Source organism: Drosophila albomicans, chromosome X (genome assembly GCF_009650485.2).
Source record: "Drosophila albomicans strain 15112-1751.03 chromosome X, ASM965048v2, whole genome shotgun sequence".
Lineage (NCBI taxonomy): Eukaryota > Metazoa > Arthropoda > Insecta > Diptera > Drosophilidae > Drosophila > Drosophila albomicans.
In genome coordinates, this window is record NC_047627.2 from 20,561,278 (window position 1) to 20,582,420 (window position 21,143).

At 37.9% G+C, this 21,143-nt stretch overlaps 3 protein-coding genes across 3 annotated transcripts in view; all 3 read right to left on the reverse strand.

The window, feature by feature from the left end:
- Nucleotides 1–8,372, reverse strand: part of LOC117577676 (allatostatin-A receptor) — a 98,802-nt gene extending 90,430 nt beyond the window's left edge. The window contains exon 1 of the mRNA XM_052008688.1: nt 8,131–8,372. The gene's annotated coding sequence lies outside the window, so the exon portion shown is untranslated. The remainder of the gene's footprint in view (nt 1–8,130) is intronic.
- Nucleotides 8,373–12,994: 4,622 nt separating this feature from the next.
- LOC127565528 (uncharacterized) lies at nt 12,995–14,824 on the reverse strand. Its single transcript, XM_052004382.1, has one exon. It carries the CDS (start codon nt 14,822–14,824, stop codon nt 12,995–12,997), a length of 1,830 nt encoding a protein of 609 aa, XP_051860342.1.
- A 359-nt stretch (nt 14,825–15,183) lies between these two features.
- LOC127565529 (uncharacterized) lies at nt 15,184–20,913 on the reverse strand. Its single transcript, XM_052004383.1, has 2 exons — nt 20,883–20,913; nt 15,184–18,008 (listed from the first exon to the last, which is right to left on the reverse strand). The coding sequence occupies exons 1-2, from the start codon at nt 20,911–20,913 to the stop codon at nt 15,184–15,186; spliced, it is 2,856 nt and encodes a 951-aa protein (XP_051860343.1).
- Nucleotides 20,914–21,143: the final 230 nt, after the last annotated feature.

A 21,143-nucleotide genomic window follows, 5' to 3' on the forward strand; every position in this document is an offset into this window, starting at 1 on the left:
TCAGTGTGTGGGTCTGACTAGGCGGCGGACCGAGATATTAGTGAAGACAGATGTGATAAGTGGGCGTGGTAAGGCAGGCGAGTTTCACAAAGATTGCTTAGAGTACCTTTGATCAACAGTTACTCAACAGCTAAGACTTTTTCTAAACAGTTTGCAAAACCTCAACAATCGACTGTAAAAATTGGCTTGCCAAAAATTTTAGTTTATGTACACTAAGCCCATTCATGAGGTCTCGACTAAGCGGCGGACCGAGATATTAGTGAAGGCGGTTCCGCTTAGTGGGCGTGGTTAGGCAGAATACCTTCAGCGAGATTATCCAGTGAAGGCTTAAGGTACTTTTAGTCAACTATTGCCAAACAGTTGTGACTTTTACTAAACAGTTGAACAAAAATACATAAAAGCAAAGCAAGCTACTGGGTATTGATTTAAATATGCGACTGAAAAAAGTCTATGCCAAAAATTTGCCTATATCTCTACCATATTCAGTGTGTGGGTCTGACTAGGTGGCGGACCGAGATATTAGTGAAGGAGGATGTGATAAGTGGGCGTGGTAAGGCAGGCGAGTTTCACAAAGATTGCTTAGGGTACTTTTGATCAACAGTTACTCAACAGCTAAGACTTTTTCTAAACAGTTTGCAAAACCTCAACAATCGACTGTAAAAATTGGCTTGCCAAAAATTTTAGTTTATGTACACTAAACCCATTCATGAGGGCTTGACTAAGCGGCGACTCGAGTTATTAGTGAAGGCAGATGTAATAAGTGGGCGTGGTCAAGCGGTAGCGATTGATAAAAATCGCCTAGCTTGCTTCAGACACTTTTGATGAGCCTTTGATCAACTGTTGCTAAACAGTTGAGCCCAAATGCAAGTGTAAGCTATTGGTAGATGATTCAAGAATGTACAAAGCAGAAATCTGTGCTGATCAGCGCCCAAAAAAGTATTAAAATGTATTTAAATTTGTATTAGAAAACTGCATGCAATCAATTTTCGTAAAAAATAGAAATACATTAATCAAAAACTATGTACGAAATGATGAAATCAAAGAAATTCGAAAATGTAATATATATAAATAAAAAATGCCTGAATGTGCAAATGTAAATGTGTACTATGAGATTATTTTAAATGAAAATAAATCAAATTTGTTTAAGAATTAATTATTTGATAAAATAAAATAAGTTTAAAAAGAAAATAAATCAAATTTGTTTAAGAAGTAAATATTGAATAAAATAAAATATTTTTTAAATTCCTATTACACATTTGAATTAATTTCATTTATATGCATTTATGGTAATTTAGTATTGAATTTACAAAAATGCAAACAACATATTAAACATAAATTATATACCAAAGCTTCATATCAATATTATTCTGTAGGGATTTAAGCGTAACCTCTTGCTTTATGGCCCACTGTGCAGTGAATTAATTTGAAACATCTTGATTGGCAAGAACTGATGCCGTATGCTGTACGCTGATTAGCTTGCCAGTTGGGTTGGCGATGCTCATTTCATGTATTAGAGTGCCCATCTCATGCACACACACAAGCACACACACACACACGCACACATATGAGCAAAAGTCTACCTGTTTGACGCAACAAAATTTCATTGCATACTTGCAGGCGCAGAGCGAACTGCGATCCAACAAAGTTCCCAAGGGGCAGGCCAACACTTTCATTATCTTTTATGCGCGCACATTTCCATCAGCCATGTGTGTGTGTGTGTTAACAGTGTGTGTGTGTGTGAGTGTTGAGTATATTCGAAAGTGAAGAAGCAAATTTATTTGAATAACCAAATGATAGCAAGCCCCATTGATGAGGCACACACACAACCAGCAGCCGTCAGCAAAATGGCCAAAAATTATAACAGTAAGAGGATGAAGGTTGAGTTCTCCACACACACACACACACTCCCACACACATACACGCCGCTTTTGCCTGCTTGCCACATCCACACACTGTCCAAGGGCCACTTGAGTCAAGTGGCGAGTGGTGCGATTGGATGAGAATAAATGAGCTGCTCTGCTCGTGGAATGCTCTGATGGTGACAGTCTCTGATGATAGTGCGAAAATCCGTTTGATGTCACTCCCCCCGCAGCAGCACTAAATGAGCAATCGCTGAGCGAGAGAGAGGGAAATAGAGAGAGTCGTATTCGTAGAATCCCACAATGCTTAAATCCAATCGATGAAAGCCAAAGCCAATGGCTTCGTCAATTGAATATAATTTGACTGGCGGATTAACACAGCTGTTCTCGTCGCCCCTTCTCCTCTTGCTCCTCCTCGAAGGAAAGGCTTCAATTTTAGCGCAAATGAAATGTAAATGGCCATGACAGAAGACAATCTCTTTCAGCAAACTGCATGTGAGTGTGTGGGTGCGAATGTGTGTGTGTGTTTATGTGACCCATAATCATAAAACACAAATCCTGTTGAGGCAAAGAAAGCAAAAGAAAACAAAGCTAATTTGGCAGCAGTGCGTTTTCTAAAGCACGTACAAACAGTTTAGACGAAGCAGACAATTCAAAAGATATCCTATAAGTAATTATATTTCTTTATAAAGTTAAAGACAGTTTAGCAAGCAATATGCTCAACTATTTTGTACCAATAATAATAGTAATAATTAGAACACTTTTCGAATTAATAACAAAAGAAATTTAAAACAAGTAAGAAAGCTAAAGTCAGACAGACGGACATATAGTATGTAGATCGTAGATATAGTCTCAGTAGTTGAAGCTGATCATTAATATCAAAATAATAATATATAATAATAATTACAATATAATATAGAAATTTGTAGAGAAAAATAGCTTACAAATCCTTATTGATAACATATTAATATCTTGTATAAATAATATTTTGATTTATTTTAGTTTTATTTTGTTTCGTTTCTAATTTAAAAAGTATTTACTTTCTTTGCTCTAAAATCTTACAAAAATTTTTGTATTGTATTTTCTACACTATTCATTTATTTCAATTTATGAAAATGATTTATTAGGTATAATTGTTTAATGGCTTATAAATTTTTAATTTTAATAATTTTAATATTTGGCAATTATTCTTTTCAATCTTTTATAATTATTTAATATTCAAATGAAATCAAAATCTATGTCGTAATGATACATTTTGGGCTAATCTGCACTTCATACAATTCAAGTTGGCAATCTTTATAAATCTTAAAAGCTATGCCTTAGTTGGTATAAAAATAGTGGACGACAAGAAAAGCCACACACAAGTTGTGATCCTTGAGGGCGACAATAATTACAAAGGCAGCCGCAAAAAAAGAAAGCAATTGTTCTCACACTGATATTTGGCCATGATAAGACGCTGGCTCAAAGCAAATGGCTAAAAATGGCAAAAAAAAAAGACAGAAAGAAAAACTAATGGCGAGCAGACAATTTGCAATGGCAATTTAATAGCCAGCTTAAATGTGGATTTCGAGTATTTGAGTCGTTGGGAAAAATGGCAATGCATTTGAAAATTGAAATAGTCAATCGATCTTAGACGAAAGATAAAGAAATTTTTTGGTACAGATGCAGAAAAATCTTTGAATGAACATATGTTTAAATATTGTGAGCGAGTGCGAGTGATTGATGATAACCGTGCAAGAAGTGACCAAAGAGAGAGGGAGAGAGGGCATGGAATTAGAGAGAGAGAGAGAGAGTTGGGAATTATCGTCGCACGTGTTCAATGGGAGTTGTCATCAATCAAATGCAAGTAAGTAAGTAGCTAATCAATTGATGTTGCTCAGCCAAAAGTCTGTCGGTGGCCTTTCAATCACTTTCACGAGACGAACGAACGAAGTTGCCACTGTTACAGTTCACAACTGAAACTGTCTATCAAAAAGTGCAAACATTTTCGCATCGTGTCGAGTTGAATCGAGTTGCGTTGAGTTGAGTCTACATCCATTACAACAATTGGATGCCACTCGCCGAAAATGTGTGGCAAATGTGAGAGAGCAACTAATGTGCCTCATTCCAGTAATCATAATATTTGTGTGGCAAAAGCAATTCAATGATAACCAACACAAGCAATAACAACAATACCAAACAAAACATAATCAGCCAACACACACACACACACACAACTGTCACTGGATCTTATTCCCATTCTAGCCAAATGTCGCCAATGGAAATGGTTTATGTTTCAGCTTTAGACAGAACCTGGGGTGACAATTCCCTCTCTCTCTCTTTCTCTCTGTCTCCCTCTGGCAGAGCGATTAAATTAAATATGCTGACGCGTACAAATTTTGTGGACCGCACAACAATTTTCCACTTCTCCCTCTCTCTCTCTCTCCCTCTCTGTCTCCGCCAAAAGATACAATTACAACTACAGTTGAAGCTGCAGATACACAAGCCAAGATACGAATACATGGATACAAATTGAGACTGGCCATCAGCTTGTCCATTGTATCTATTTGTTTGGGGTCCGCTTTAAGTTGACTGCACATAAATCTTGCCCCTGAAACCGAAACACACACACAAACACACACACACATACACACACACAGCAGCCAAAAGGACGAAACATTTCCCTCTTTCTGTGTACTGAACAAGTATTGAGAAGCATGGAAATTAAAAAAGATCCAATAAATTAAATGCATAAATAAAAGAATTTTGAAAATGAATAGTACTTCAAATATTAACATATCTGTTTAATTCTTAAATTTTAATTTTAAATTTTGGTAATATTTAAAATATTATTTATTAACTTTCATAATAATTTGTGTTTACTACTCATTAAGCAAAGCTAAATATACTAAATTAACATACTAAAAATTTAAAAATATGCTGATGGGTATATTTGGTATATCGATATACTATAATATTTAAAAGTATACCAACATATAAAAAAGATTTCACTCCAATCCACTTTGCAATATGCAATTACTTCTCAACTTCTAATTTTTAAATTCATTATCTGTTTACTTTTTAAACTCACATTCAAACTTTATTTAAGTTTCAAATTTATCTTTTAATTTTAAAAATTCATTTCTAAATATAAACTAAAAATTTGGTGACACTTAAATGATTTCCTGCTCACTTTTCTGATTCACTTCTCCTATGTTTAAAATATTATTCATTCACTTTTCAGATTTAAATACAAAATGTATAAAAAATTAAAATATTTTTTTTTTTTTAAATTGCACATACATTTCAACAATAGAAATAAAAACAGATAAACATATATATCAAATCAATTTAATTGTGAGCATTAGTGAAAGTCCATAAAGCGAACAAGAAGTAAATGACTTGAAATTCGTTTCAAGTTTATCGAGTATTTACTGTTTATTTTTACGATATTTACAGACAACATGCGAACTTGTAAAGAGAGGTCGACTACACTCTTAATTTGGCCCTCCATAAAATGGTAAATGAAAGGAATTCGGATACTTAGCTCACGTTAAGGACTCGCCGTGCTAAGATACAAATTAAAAGGAATTAAAATTGTGTAAAGTTGTGAAAATCTCAAGTGAGATGAGGATGAAGAATTGACACTGAATGTGTTGCAAGCAAGTTCCTTCGACTTCGTCTTCGTCTTCTTCTTCTACTTTGTGTAGCCAGCCAGTGGCTAACTAAGATTAACGAGCAGCGACTTCGACGTCGACTTCGACGTCGTCGGGTTAATGCCAATAAATGCGCGTTGCCCTTGCTCATTTTAATCTGATGATTTATAAACTTCATTTCTTACATGGCACGAAAACAAAAGCAAAGGTATCTAAAGGTTAAAATACCCTGTCGATTCATAACCCAAAAGGGTATGGTTGAAGTATAATTTAAGAAAATGACTGCCAACTTTAATTCATGAATGAATAAAACAAAAATTCAAATAATAATAGTTTCAGTAAAGAGAATTTATGATTGATTAAGCTTTATAATTTTACGTATTTGTGATAGCACACAAATTGATATTTTCTAAGCTTTATAAATCTTATTTCTTATAAAGCAACACAATAAAAGCAAAGCAAAGTATGATAAAATTAGAATTTTAGTATATAGTTTTCTAATCAGTAAATAGAATTTATCGCTGGTTTAGTATTTCTAATATCGCAGAAATATTAATGTGCTTTTGTTTCCACTTTTTTCATTACGCTAGCAGCGCAAAGATAAAAATCATAGAAATATAAACTAATGATAGTTCATTATTAGCATGCACCGAGAAATCCACTAAGTTGGTAAATAATAGTTATGCTTTGTAATAAGCGTAATAAAATGGTTGCACCTACTTTGCTCCATATAAAACTGCATTAAAAGCCACACAACTTTATAATAAAAATGCATTAAAATATTTTTTTATTATAGTCTTAAGAATGTCGTTGATGTTTCATTTTACTAATAATTTTACTAAAAAAATTGTTAATTAAACTTAAAAGAAGCAACTATAAATTACAAATATTTGTATCAAAATCTCTAACTTCGAATTGTTGTTGTTCAATTATTTTATTTCTTGCATGTTAGTTGAAATTTGCCAAGCCAATTCATTAATATGTAGTTTTTACTCATCACTAATATATTATGATATATTGTGTATTCTTAAAAATACAATGTTTGTAATTGCATGATCAACAAAACTGACAACTCCAAAGTTGCAACATTTGTTGTTTCCCGTTTTCTACATTTTTGTCATGTCCGATGTCCACTTTGTTTTATTTAGTTTATATCGCACTGTAAATCCCCAGGTCTTGAATTTTATTGAGCGCATTCAACAGTCACATTGTCGTTCTCGCAGACATTCGCATTCGCCATGGCGTTCTCATTCACGTTCACGTTCGCGTTCGCATTCATGTCTTGCAACAACGGAATGCAGCCACTTTCTTAACTTTCAACAGAAGTCGCGAATACTTCAGCGGAAAAGCAGCAGAAAGCATTTAACTGTAATGACGACCATCACAGCACATCAGTGCATCTGTGCATCCCTTTCCCTGTCTGTCTGTCTGTCCGTCTATCTGCTTTTTTCGCTTTCGCCAACTGCATCCACAGTTGGAATATATATTTTAAAATACTCTCCCCACTTTTAAGTTTAATATGGTATGAAATAAAGCAAAAATAAATAAAAACAAGTAAGAAAGCAAAATATTGCAGTATTATTCTTAAAATGTACCAAATAAATGTACTGAGGAATGTACTAAAAAATACCGAAGTCTACATTTAGTATATCGATTTGCTATTACAATCAAAATATACCAGTAATATTGCAGTATTATTCTTAAAATGTACCAAATAAATGTACTGAAGAATATACTAAAAAATACCAAAGTCTACATTTAGTATATCGATCTGCTATTACAATAAAAATATACCTAAATAATTTACTCGAAAAATTAAAAAAAATATACCGAAGGCTGTATTTAGTATATCGATCTACTATAACATTCAAAATATATCATTCACTACAAAATATACCAAAGCTATAATAGCTTTCTACTCTACGGGTAGCGGGAATAAAAAAGTTCACTATGATCCACTTCGAAATATTCTAATTTAAATGCCACAATGTAAGCTTCACTCAAGTGTGATCTACAAGCAAAGCAGTGCGGTATTTTTTTCAAATATACCAAATCAATATACTAAAAATACTAATATATGTTGTAGACTATATTTGGAATATCGATTTAATATTACATTCAAAATATACCAAATTAATATACTGGAAATCCTAAAATATACCGAAGTCTATATTTGGTATATCTTTACAATATTACATTCAAAATATACCATATACCATAATACCCTTCTATCCTGTGGGTATACAAATAAATTTACTATGATCCACTTTGAAATATGCTATTTTAAATAAAACGATTTTACATTGCTGCAGCTGTCAAATTAGAGAATGACATAGAGAGTGCATCGCAAAAGGCAGATAAATTAATGGTAGCTATTTTTGGACAGTCTTTTAAATGAATTTCTTTAACAAAAATAGTTGCATATCATATTTATAATATTTATAATGAAAATAGTTGCATATCATACTTCATACAGACTTCCTCTCTCTCTCTCTTTCTCTGTCTCTCTCTTCACTCTATTCACATTCATATCTTGCACATTTTTGCATGTGGAATCATATTAATTTAAACTTTATAGCTACGTGACTCTGCACTTTGTGTCTTACATCAGAGTGGAATATCTTAAAGTCACATACTTGTGTATAATATTTTTTATTTTGACTGAGCGAAATAAAAGTAGAAAGTCCATGGCTCAGTGAAACATTTGTGTGTATATATTTTCTTTCGTATTTTTTTTTTATCATGCTTCACACTCGTATTCACAGTCATTCGCTTATTCGTATTCGCAATTGTTAATGCAACTTGTTGTGGCTGGCGTCAATTGAGCGTAACAAGATTTGGCGGCAACTTTGGCAACTTGGCACTGAGATTTACGTATTATGAATGAGAAATGCCACTGAACCGAACTGAACTGAGCTAAAGAGCTGCCCGAATCTTTTTTGCCATCCAGCTGTTCGTTGCTCGTTCAACTGATTACAAAAGTCAAGGCAAATAAGAGACTGCAAATAGCAGAGAGGCAAACAGCAAATAGGAAATAAGTAGTAAGTAAGACAGTAATCAGGAATGATAAAGTAAATATACTCAAAGAAGCTGTAAGACAAGGTTGCAAAGTCCAAAACAAATACTACACAGCACACAGTTCGCACCTTTTGTTCGCTTTCAACTGTTTGCTCGAAAAACTCGTTCGTTTAAATAATCAATACGCGTCTGTGTGAACCCTTTTAAGTAGTATAGCATACGGCTTTATTGTTTTCACCCACTGCTGTTTTCCATTTCGTTGGCCATCAAAATCCCCGACTGCAGCTACTGATTTGCCCCAAAACAAACTATTGCCCTACTTTGCTGAACGGTTGCAAAACCAACTGCAAAATTCCGAACAGAGCCCAAAACAAAACTTTGCCGGACGCGTACTTTTGCACACTTTACTACCAGATTTATATGCCCCTCTACCGCTTTTTTTTCGAGCTCAGCGCACAACCAGCAACTCTCGAGCTCATTTCAAACTATTTTTATGCAGTGCTGCCTGAATTTCGATTTTAAAACTATACCCTATCACTAGAGAGTTCCTTCTATATGTAATTAGGTCTCTAAAAAATAGATATCGTATTTTAAATTGAGATTTTACAGACAAATTGGATATAAAATGTTAAAAAGATAAAGATACATAATGAACAAAATATTTGCATTTGAAATGGACACAATAATGTTTATTCAGTACAACTGAACAACTTAAGAAGAATCTTGATTTAGGTTTTCACAGTCACATGGCAAATTAAATACCACAAAAGCAGTTCAGAATTGAAAATATATAGTGAAAAAATACGCTCAACAATTGTCATAGAATTTAAGAGAACTATTTACGAAATACAAAATAATTCGTTTAATGATCTCAGCTCAAGCAAAAAATAAATATGTTGAATTTAGTTTTCACAGTCACATGACACATAAAATATAACAAAGAGATGAAAAAAGCTTAATTAAAGAAATGCACACAACAATTTTGATTGGAATTTGACAAATGTTTATTTAATTTAAATTATTAAATATTTGCTTTAGCTATCTTAACACATTTTATGCAAAAGCAAAGTAGATGAAAAATACTTTGAATCCGAAATCAAAATTACGTATTGGGGGACAAAAAAAAAAAAAAAAGAAGAAAAATAAGAGAACAACCATGGAGAAGATATTCGGCATTTTCCAATTTGTGCATGCATGAACTTGATGCTTTCACAAATTTGCATTTTTTGCTGTGCATATGAAAGGTTTATGAACAGAGCAACTGAAACTGAAATTGAAACTGAAATTTGAATCGAAAGCATTCATTTGCTGACTGGCTTACTGTGCCGTGGAAATCATTTGGCCGTTAAACAATATTACAATGGGCTGGGCTTTTGCAAATCGAGCTATTAATTGGGCATATAAATCAGAATGCCACGCGGCGTATGCGCAATGTGCATGCGATAGCAAAAGGCAGAGGAGGAGTTGATGGATGAACTATGGACTGGGCGGAAAAAGTCATTTGAAGCTAATCCATAACAAATTGACGGGAAAAAAGAAAATGGGGGGAGGTGAAAGCAAAAGCAACAGCAACAGCAAAAGTGAAAGCGAATTGCGCACAAATATTAATAACAACACACACACATTTGGCTTTTGGCTTGGCTTGGCTGTTGGCTGTTGGCTTTTTGTTTTTCGCTGATGCCAGCTAATGAGTCCAAGTGCCGAGTCCTGCTGTGCTTTTTGGGTTACAACTCCGCGCTGTGACTTCTCGAAGGGTTTTCTCAGTGCGTTGTGTGTTGTGTGTTGTGCAGAGATCGTTGCCATTTTGGTCGCAGCGTGCGCGCCATAATTCATTTCCACATAATTTGACTTGCACACGCGCCAAGAGTGAGTGAGAGACGGAGAAAGCAAGATGCGAAGCCAGGTCGAGGCAACACAATAAGCAAAAGTAAAAGGAACGTGCACGCAAAGTGTTGAATGAAAACAACTAAGAAAGCTACAGTCGAGTGTGCCCGACTGTGTGATACCTGCCATCCATTTTGAATAAAAGCAAAACAGTGCAGTATTACTCTTAAAATATAGCAACCGAAAAAATACTTAAATATTATAACGAAGGCTGTTCTTAATATATTGACTTTTAATGAAATCACATTTTAAAAATATACCAAATGAATATATCGAAAATATACTAACATATGTCTAAGACTGATTTTGGTATATTGTTATAGAACTATTTTCAATAAAATCACATTCTAAAAATATATCGAATTAATATACCTCAAAAATACTAAAATATATCGACGACTATTTTTAGTATATCGATATTGAACTAGTTTTAGTGAAACTACTTTTTCAAAATATACTAAATCAATATACCGAAAATATACTAACATATATCTACGACTGATTTTAGTATATTGTTATAGAACTAGTTTCAATAAAATCACATTCTAAGATTATATCAAATTAAAATACCGCAAAATATACTAAAATACCGACAACTATTTTTAGTATATCGATATTGAACTAGTTTTAATGAAACTACTTTTCAAAATATACCGAATTAATATATCGAAAAATACTGAAATATGCCAAAGCCTTTCTTTAGTATATCGATATGGAATTAGTTTTAATGAAACTACTTATTCAAAATATACCAAATTTATATGCCGAAAATATGAGAATATAACAAATGTTGTTTTTAGTAAATCAAAGTAGTTACCAACTTTAATTAAATTGCTTTTAAAAAATATACCGAAAAAATACTGAAATATGCCAAGGGCTGTTTTTAGTATATCGATATAGAACCAGTTTTAATGAAACTACTTTTTCAAAATATACCGAATTAATATATCGACAAATACTGAAATATGCCAAGGACTGTTTTTAGTATATCGATATAGAACTAGTTTTAATGAAACTACTTATTCAAAATATACCAAATTTATATGGCGAAAATATGAGAATATAACAAAGGTTGTTTTTAGTAAATCAAATTAGTTACCAATTTTAATGAAATTACTTTTTAAAAATATACCAAAAATTACTAAAATATGCCAAGGACTGTTTTTAGTATATCTGTATTCAGATAGACAGACAGACGGATATGGCAATATGATATATACATATATACTAAATGGGACGGAGATGCTCCCTTCTGCCTGTTACATTCATTTCCTGCGGGCACAAAGTTATAATACCCTTTTATTCGTTGGGTAGTGGGTATAATGAGAGGCTGAAGCGGAGGCCGGAAGATGTAGACACCTGACTAGCTAGCGAGCAAGAGCCTTGATGACAGCAAGCAAGCAAGTAAGCAAGGAAGCAGGTAAGCTAAAGCAAGCGCTCAGGTTGGCACTTCTCACACAGACAGCTGTCACTTAAATTCACTTCGCTTGACAACTGAGCAAAGGGGTGCCAACAGCAACTGGGTGTGCGTGTGTGTGTGTGTGTGAATACAAGTGTGCGAGTGCACAAGTGAGTGTTCGAGTGAGTGTCGCATGTAAAAAGCCGACAACCTTTGCTCCCGTTTTTAAAAGCTTTTTTTCTCATTCAATGAATGTCATAGGCGATACACTTCCTGCTACTTTTTTTTCACTTTCTTTCTCTTTTTGTTTGTATTTATTGAACCCATAAAAATCACAATAAATTCGATTCGTATAATGCCAAACAACATTTGTGTATACATCTCGTTTCTGCTTCTGCCTTCAACATCTATCAGCTGCAGACGTAGACGTGGCTAATAAAATCGCCTGCAGTTTACATAATAAGTTGACGTTCTCTAAATTGACGCCAACACGCAAATGTCAAAATAGCAACAAGACAAGCAAATATAACAATTTACAATCTTGTTGGCATTGCACTGAGACCAAAAACAGAGTGAAGACAGCAAAAAAAAAACACAAACAAGAAAGCTAAAGAAATGCTTTCTTTGTTTAAGAATGCGTTGCAGTTGCCGTATACTCTGTGTAATTTTCATACAATTTTTATTTTTACTTAATTATTAATTTTATTATATCTATATTTTAGTATTAGCTTATTATTTTCCTTCATTTCTTAATTTTTTTTGCGTTATTCCCTTTGTTAATTTATTATTTCTTGAATTCTGTTGAGCCACTAAGCTTTTTTAGTAGCTTTATTTGCACGTCTATTGTTAATAAATAAAACACGCAAAGTTCAAATTAATTGTTTATTATATGGTACATATGTCGTATATGTAACCACCACTTTGGATTATTTGGCTGTGACTTGCGTAGTACCAAGCTTCGCCACCGACACGATTACAAGCGTTTTTACAATTCAATAGTCAAACCAAGAGAGACAAACAATTAGCCGATCGAACTGCAAGCGATCGCTAACAGAGAGCATACAGCGCTGCCGGCAGATGCAGCGCTGCCGGCAGATGCAGCGCTGCCGGCAGATGCAGCGCTGCTGGCAGACGCTGTCACAGCATTGCATTAACATGCGCTGTCTGCTGCTCCCGACATACTCCCCGCCGTTGAAAGCCTATCTTTCAACATCATCCTTCAGGGGCAGTAGACAGAGTTTGTTTATGGCTCTCCGGGTGCTGCCACACGTCGTCTTTAAGTCGGCAACTCGACACTCGCCGTCCTTGCCAGGGATGAGCGCCAGGACACGGGCTAGCGGCCACCGAAGAGGAGGCAAATTTTCGTCCTTCACCAAGACCAAGTCGTTGACTTGGAGACGACGGTCAGGAGTGCGCCACTTCGATCTTTGCTGGAGAAGAGTCAGATACTCCTCCCGCCATCTATTCCAGAAGACCTGCTGCAGTTGAGTGACACGCTGCCAACCATCCAGCCGATTGTAGTCCAACGTAGTTAGGTCGGGCTCCAGAATCACGGTTGGAGGACCACCAAACAATAGATGAGCGGGAGTCAGCACATCCAAATCGTCAGGACTTTCTGAAATTGATAGCAATGGACGACTATTAATTATTGCCGCTATTTGGCAAACCAGAGTGCGAAGCTCATCGTAGTTGAGAATAGAGCGACCAACAGAGCGATACAGATGGTGCTTTGCGCTCTTGACTGCTGCTTCCCATAGTCCACCAAAATGTGGGGAACGAGGAGGAATAAACTTCCACTCGATGTTGTCCATCAGGCACACACGATGAACTGACTCCTTATGAGGATCGCTGAGGAGAAGTTTCTTGACATCATGAAGTTCATTTTTGGCCCCGACAAAGTTAGTCGCATTATCGGACCAAATCTGATTAGGCCTCCCACGAAGTGACACGAATCTTTTTAGCGCTCCCAGAAAGGCAGCAGTTGTCAAATCCTTCACCAACTCCAGATGAATCGCCTTGCTAGCAAAGCAGATGAATACGCTGATGTAGCATTTGATTGGGGGTCTGTTCCGAACTTCAGATTTATAGTAAAACGGCCCGCAGTAGTCCACTCCGCTTATTGCAAAGGCACGAGAATTCAGAAGCCGTTCCTTCGGAAGGCTGGCCATAATTGGTTCGAGCACAGTGGGCTTGGCCCGGAAGCATTCGATGCAATTGCGAACAACCTTCGACACAGTTCGCAGTCCGCCAATCGGCCAATATTGTAACCGAATCTTTGCTAATAATGCTCTAGCTCCAACGTGAAGATTCTTTTCATGATGGTGAGCGATGAGCGCCAACGTAATGGGATGCCGTCGAGGTAATATAATAGGATGGCGAGCATCGTAGGGAAGAGTTGAATTGGCTAGCCGACCGCCAACACGCAGAAGTCCAAATTGGTCGATGAACGGCAACAAAGAAGCGATTGAACTCGATTTCTTGACGAAGCCCTTCGAACGAATTTCCTTGACATCACTCCATAAATTTGACAACTGCACCAATCGCAGTAGCAGCCATGTGCCTTTGTTGACATCTACCACGTTGAGGCCTGGATGCTTTATACGATTAACAAATTTAAACACAAACGCATATACGCGCTGCATTGAGGCAAACGTGTTAAGGTACTTGCAACGAAGAGTGATATCATCATACGGAGAAGTGGCTATCATGACCTTACTACGCATTTCCAACGTTGAAGACTCTAAGCAGCGTTGTGAAGGCCATCCATCTCGATTTCCAACAAGAAACTCCGGTCCATGAAACCATATCTTGGACTCTGCTAAACATTCTGGAGTTGTACCTCTGGAGAGTACGTCGGCAGGGTTCAAAGCCGTGGGAACATGTTGCCACTTCATGTTGACGGTAAGATCCTGAATAGACGCTACGCGATTTGCCACAAAAACGTTGAACTTGTATGGATCATCCTTGATCCATGAGAGTACCACCGATGAATCACTCCAGCAAAAGAACTCCCCATCAAGAAAACCCATGTTTCTAACTGCATGAAGCAGTTTGGCCAGAAGATAAGCACCGCATAATTCCAGCTTGGGAACTGATATAGTTTTGAGTGGTGCGACTCTGGACTTAGAGCACAACAGCTGACTCTGAGAAGTGCGTCCACCGGACACTACATATACGCAAGCGCCGTAGGCCTCTTCGCTGGCATCACAAAATCCATGAACTTCGACACGGCACCCAGCAGCAAGAACAGCTCTCGGGAATGAAAGACTAGAAATGGAATTAAAACTGCTGCACATTTCTACCCAGGCTGTGTATCGCTGCAAAGGCAAACTTTCATCCCATGTCAACTTATCCTTGCAGAGCTGCTGTAGAAATATTTTGAACATTGTCATGGGACGGGTCCAAGCAGTCCTAGCGGATCATAAAATCGTGCAATTGTGGCTAAGACAGACCGCCTGCACGGCTTGGAGCCAGCTTCTAAGAACGACAGCGAGAACAGCAGCCGATCCGATGAGGGATCCCACGCCAAGCCAAGAGTTTTTGTGATTTCGCTGCCATCGCTGAACCTCATGTACGACTCTTTCTCGTCGTCAGCTATCTCCGACAATACTTCGGCATGACTGGAACACCATTTCCTGAGTTTGAAGTTTGCACGAGCTAGAATTGCAGCGGTTTCCTGCAGCTTGACCTTAACCTCAGCAACTGAATCGCCTCCAGATATAAAATCGTCCACGTAGAACTCATTCTTCAAAGCAACAGATCCAACCGGAAACGAGTCTGCTTCATCATGCGCCAGCTGATGCATTGCACGAACCGACAAAAATGACGCTGCCTTCGTGCCATAAGTAACGGTGTCCAGCTTGAAAATCTGCAGCTCTTTATCAGGCGAATCGCGCCATAAGATGCATTGATAATAGCTATCTGCTGAAGCCATGCGCACACATCGATACATCTTGCATATATCCCCTGTTAGTGCCACCAGATATGTACGGAAGCGAAGAAGTATATGCATCAATTTGTCCTGTATAACAGGACCAGCCATCATAACCTCATTTAACGAATATCCAGTGGATGTCGCTGCCGAACCATCGAACACAACACGAAGCTTTGTTGTCGTGCTATCGGCCTTTAGTACGCAGTGGTGTGGCAGAAAATACTTGCAACGCTCAATGGTCTCAGCAGGAACACGCGACATATGATTCAACTTCAAGTATTCTTCAATAAATGATGAGTATTGCATCCTAAGATCAGGATGCCGCTGCAATTTGCGCTCCAGATTGAGAAATCGACGATGAGCTTGAGTATATGATTCCCCTAACGAGTCAACACTAGACTTCATTGGCAATCTTACGGAGTATTCACCGGATGGTAGCCGAGTAACATTTTTGCGAAAATGCTCTTCGCAATCCTGCTGCTCCCTACTAAGCCTTGTGGCCACATACTCGCAGCTCTCGACTTCCCAAAAACGGCGAACAAGCTCATTTAGGCTGGCATCTGCTTGATCGTTACTACTTTCAGAACCCTTTTGCGCTGCCATCAATGCTGTGTGCGTCGTACTGTCACCACCACCAGCAACGATCCAACCAAGGCGGGTCTTCTGAAGAATAGGCAATCCATCTCCAAGGCCTATTTGTCCTACACATAACAAGCCGTAGAATAGGCTTGCACCAATCAGCAGGTCCACGCGCTGCGGACGATTGAATGCAGGATCAGCTAGCTGAATGTTAGATGGAATCGCCCAACCGTCGATGTCAATGGCAAAATTCGGATGGCTGTTGGTGATTGTCGATGCCACAACAGCTTGAAAGTTGACCGAGTAGTCGGTGATGCAAGAGCGCATACAAACATTGACCGTGCATCCTTCAACAGAAACGTCTGTGTCTCCGAGGCCAGAAATCATAGCATCTGATCGCGTCCGTTTTAATTGCAACTGTTGGGCTAAATGGGACGTCATCATGTGGATTTGCGAACCAGAATCCAACAGAGCACGACAATGAATGAACGACCCAGCACGACTCTTAAGCAAAACACCAACAGTACCCAAGAGTGCAGCATCAGAACAACGAGATTGGGCAGCGAGAGACGTAGAAGCTTGAGGCTGCAGAGCGGCAGACGAATCAGCTGACGAGGCTCGTTGCGATGTCTCGAAATGCAACAACGAATGATGCCGTCCACCACAGTTACGGCAAGCACCAGATGTGCAGGATCGGGTTTGGTGTCCTTTCTTCAAACAGGTAAAGCAGAGAGCAAGCTTCTTCACTTCTCTCTGCCTCAAGAAGGGAGACAAATTTGCGAAGATGGGGCAGGAATATATGCCGTGACCAGGCGCGTCACAAAACCCACAAACATTGGCTCTGCTGGGGCTAGATTGGACCACAAACGCCTTCCTGTTGCCGTTATGGGTAAAGTTCCTTCCCACCTGTGAGCCTGCTGTGTGAATGACCATAGCGTACTGCAGACTTTCCAGCTTCCGACATCTTTCGTCCAGAAACGTGAAAAACTCAGTAGCAGTCGGCACTTTATCGGCGGCAGGATTGTCCAATGCCCTGCTATCCTCCCACGCCGCCTGAGTTTCCACATCCAGCCTTTGCAGCAGCACGTAAATGATAATGCTGTTTGCAATTTCCTCTGGACGGCCCAGAGTCTTTAATGCCCCCATGTGAACATTTACCTTATCGCTAAACTCACGGAGTTTAGTGGCCACGGATGCTCCTGTCTCCAACTTCTTGGTACCCAAAAGATCCTTGATGTGCGACTGGAACACAAGTCGGTTGTTGTTAAACCGATTATCCAAGATATCCAGCGCCACACGATAATTGAGCCTCGATATATCCAATGATCTAACTGCATCCAACGCTGGACCAGTTAAACACGATAGTAGATGCTGGAACTTCTCAACATCATCTAAGTCGTTATCCTTGTCAATGACAGACTCGAACATTGACCAAAAACTCGCGTATTCCGTGTAACCTCCACCGAACGTGGGAAGTTTGAGCTCGGGAAGACGACGTCTGTTAGCGCGGGCACTGAGGCCATTAGCCGAAGGATCGATGGTCTCATCACGCCGCAATGTGGACGACCGAATCAATTGGCGCTCACGACTGTCAAAGTGCGCTCGAACACGCGATTTCACTTCAAGAAAACGCTCATCGAAATTGTCTCGCGTTTCACTACCGATCTCATTATAGTCGATCTCCTCTAGCGCATTCTGAGCTAAATCAAATGAAGCTTGAGCACGTTCTAATAGCTCCAACCGTACTGCTAATTCCGATGAATTAAATGTAGCTAGCTTAACTTCAGAAAGCGACGCATCGAGTCTCACAAGGCTATCATAGAGCGATAGAACCTTCCGCTTGAAAAAACGCGCGCGCGACTTTCGACAGTAGTCGCTTGCTCGTTTATCGAGTTTTCCATTGCTAGCAGTTAACCGCACTTTTGCTAACTGGCAAATGCTCACTTTGTATGGCAAACTTACTGTGCAGCGCAGCAAGAAAAACGCGTCAAACCGCGATTACAAACGCGCGCGGTTTGCTTAAGCACAGCGGCAGTTCAAAGCAAGACAAAACGCGTCAAACTCGCGATCACAGACGCGCGCTAGTTGCTTAAGCACAGCAGCAGCTTAAAGTGAAGCGCACCACGGAAAACGCGTCAAAACCGCGATCACAAACGCGCGCGAGTTGCTTACGCACAGCAGCTGTTCAAAGTTAATCAGTTGATTAGCTGATTTAGATCACACAAACCGAGAGCATAAGAGAGAGCAGCAAGGGCAATGTACGCAGCTGCGACAGCGGAATAGCCGAGAGCATAGACAAGCGACGGAGAGCGGAGAAGGTTCGCAAGCAACGGAGCAACGGCGAACATGCGCAAACAACGGAGAATGCAAGAACAGAAATGCACCGCTTGTTAAATATATATGCATATGTACATACATATATATATTTCTTCGCACTCTCGAGCACTTTGCACTTTAAATGTTTAATGTTTCACTGATTGTTATAGTTTATTAATCACTTCAATAATTATCCATGCAAATCAATTGCATTCACAACACTTAGCGAGAGTATATGTTATATCTCGCCGGGGCCTCCAAATGTTGAGCCACTAAGCTTTTTTAGTAGCTTTATTTGCACGTCTATTGTTAATAAATAAAACACGCAAAGTTCAAATTAATTGTTTATTATATGGTACATATGTCGTATATGTAACCACCACTTTGGATTATTTGGCTGTGACTTGCGTAGTACCAAGCTTCGCCACCGACACGATTACAAGCGTTTTTACAATTCAATAGTCAAACCAAGAGAGACAAACAATTAGCCGATCGAACTGCAAGCGATCGCTAACAGAGAGCATACAGCGCTGCCGGCAGATGCAGCGCTGCCGGCAGATGCAGCGCTGCTGGCAGACGCTGTCACAGCATTGCATTAACATGCGCTGTCTGCTGCTCCCGACAAATTCATTGATTTAGTTGCCTATTCCTATTTGCATTTATTTCTAAATACTTATTCATTTATTTAATTATTTACTTTACTTCACTTATAATTGAAATTTAAGAAGCCATTGGATTGTTCTTTAATGGCGACATAACAATAAAGTGAAAGTTATTGTAAATTATTTACATCTGTTTTTAAAATATTTGCTTATCAGAAGCTTTTTATATTTATTAAATCAAATCGAAAATGTCATATTTCTGTAAAAATTTAAAAATATGTTATATTTGTAAAGAGTTAAACATTACTAGGAAAGCTTTAAGCTATTTCAAGGTAAAAACAATTCGATTTCTTATTATATCTATAATTGTAAATATAATATTTCGAAATGCATTCGGAATTCCTCTTGTAAAAATATTAGACAAGTTCGAACTAATTATAAAATAATCTTTAAAAAATTCAAATCGATGAAATGTGCTTTTGAAGCTGTCATCATACAACATTATAATTTCTTTGTTATTTAAAATAGGGCTGCTCAAATTTTATTTATTTCTTATTTAAAGTTATCGAGTTTTAACTATTACTATTTCGCTGCCACTTCTACAGGGTATTAATCGAAGAAACTGAATAATTTGCTGCGTAGCTTGGCATCAAAGCAAGCCACAGAAAAATCAAAAGGCAAACTGTAATCAAGCAAATTTTGAACAACATTGGCAAATTGAAAGCAACAGAGAGAAAGAGAGAAGGAAGTGAAGTATGTTCGTACAGTGCTTACAAATATTTAGCTACCGGTCTATGCTCACTACCTTGTGTATGCTCTGCTATAAACAATCGTCGTCCCCTTAGACACTATTCTGACTCTGGCTCTGACTTTGACTCAAGAGTGGCGTTTTGTGGTTCCAACAATCAACAAGGTGTTTCGCTTTCTATGTGTGTGTATGTGTGGGTGTTTTAGCCTCTGTGTTTGTGTGTGTTGAATGTGGGTCTCGTATATTTAATGGCTGTTTGGTTCTGTGTCATCCGAGTAACTTTTACCCTGCCTGTCCCTCTCGCTCTTCTCTCATGCACATCCACACACACACACACAAACTCATCTTCATTCAAGTTGTTTCGTTTTCTACACACATGGCGTAAGTAACAAGCAACTTATGTGTGTGTCTGTGTGTGTGTCGTATCTCGTTTCACGGCGCACGAAGCATGAAAAAACTCATGCCATTCTCTGTCTCTCTAAAATGTTAGAACCCAAAAATTATTTAGTTGTCAACAGTTTCCAGGCACAATTTTCTGTTTTTTTTTTTTTCGTTCGTGTTGTTGTTAACTTCTTCTGCATGTGTGTGCGGTGAAAAGGTGTGGTAAATTAAAGTGTCTTGCAAATATTTGTTAACAAAAAAAACAAAAAGCGAAAATTGCGCATTTTATCAATGACGCACACGATGCCAACCAGTCAACAGAAACAACATCAGCTCTCCAGCTGTTTTGGTTTTGCTTTTGCTTTTGGCAGCCCATCAACACGTATCTCAATCAAAGACTTTGACACTCAATAATCTGCCCCACTTCGTTCCCCTCCCCACCCCTCCCATCCCATCCTCTCTCCCTTCACACATGCGGATGGATTTGTGGCATCCTCACAGATAAAATAAAATAAAAAACAACTCACCTATCCGAAACTTTCTTGGTCCAGCACGCATTGCTTCTTTTCTACTGATTTTTATTGGATTAAAAATAAATGGAACTGAAAGTTTTAAATTTTATTCAACAACGATAACGAAATTGCTTTTCAACTAGCATCCATAGATATGCCACAATATTGCCTACTTTTTGTTTGCTTTAAGCTTGATTTTGACACGTCAATAAAAACAATAAATAATGTAAAAAGTGTAAATTACAAATGGATTATTGCGAAATTGATTTCTATTAA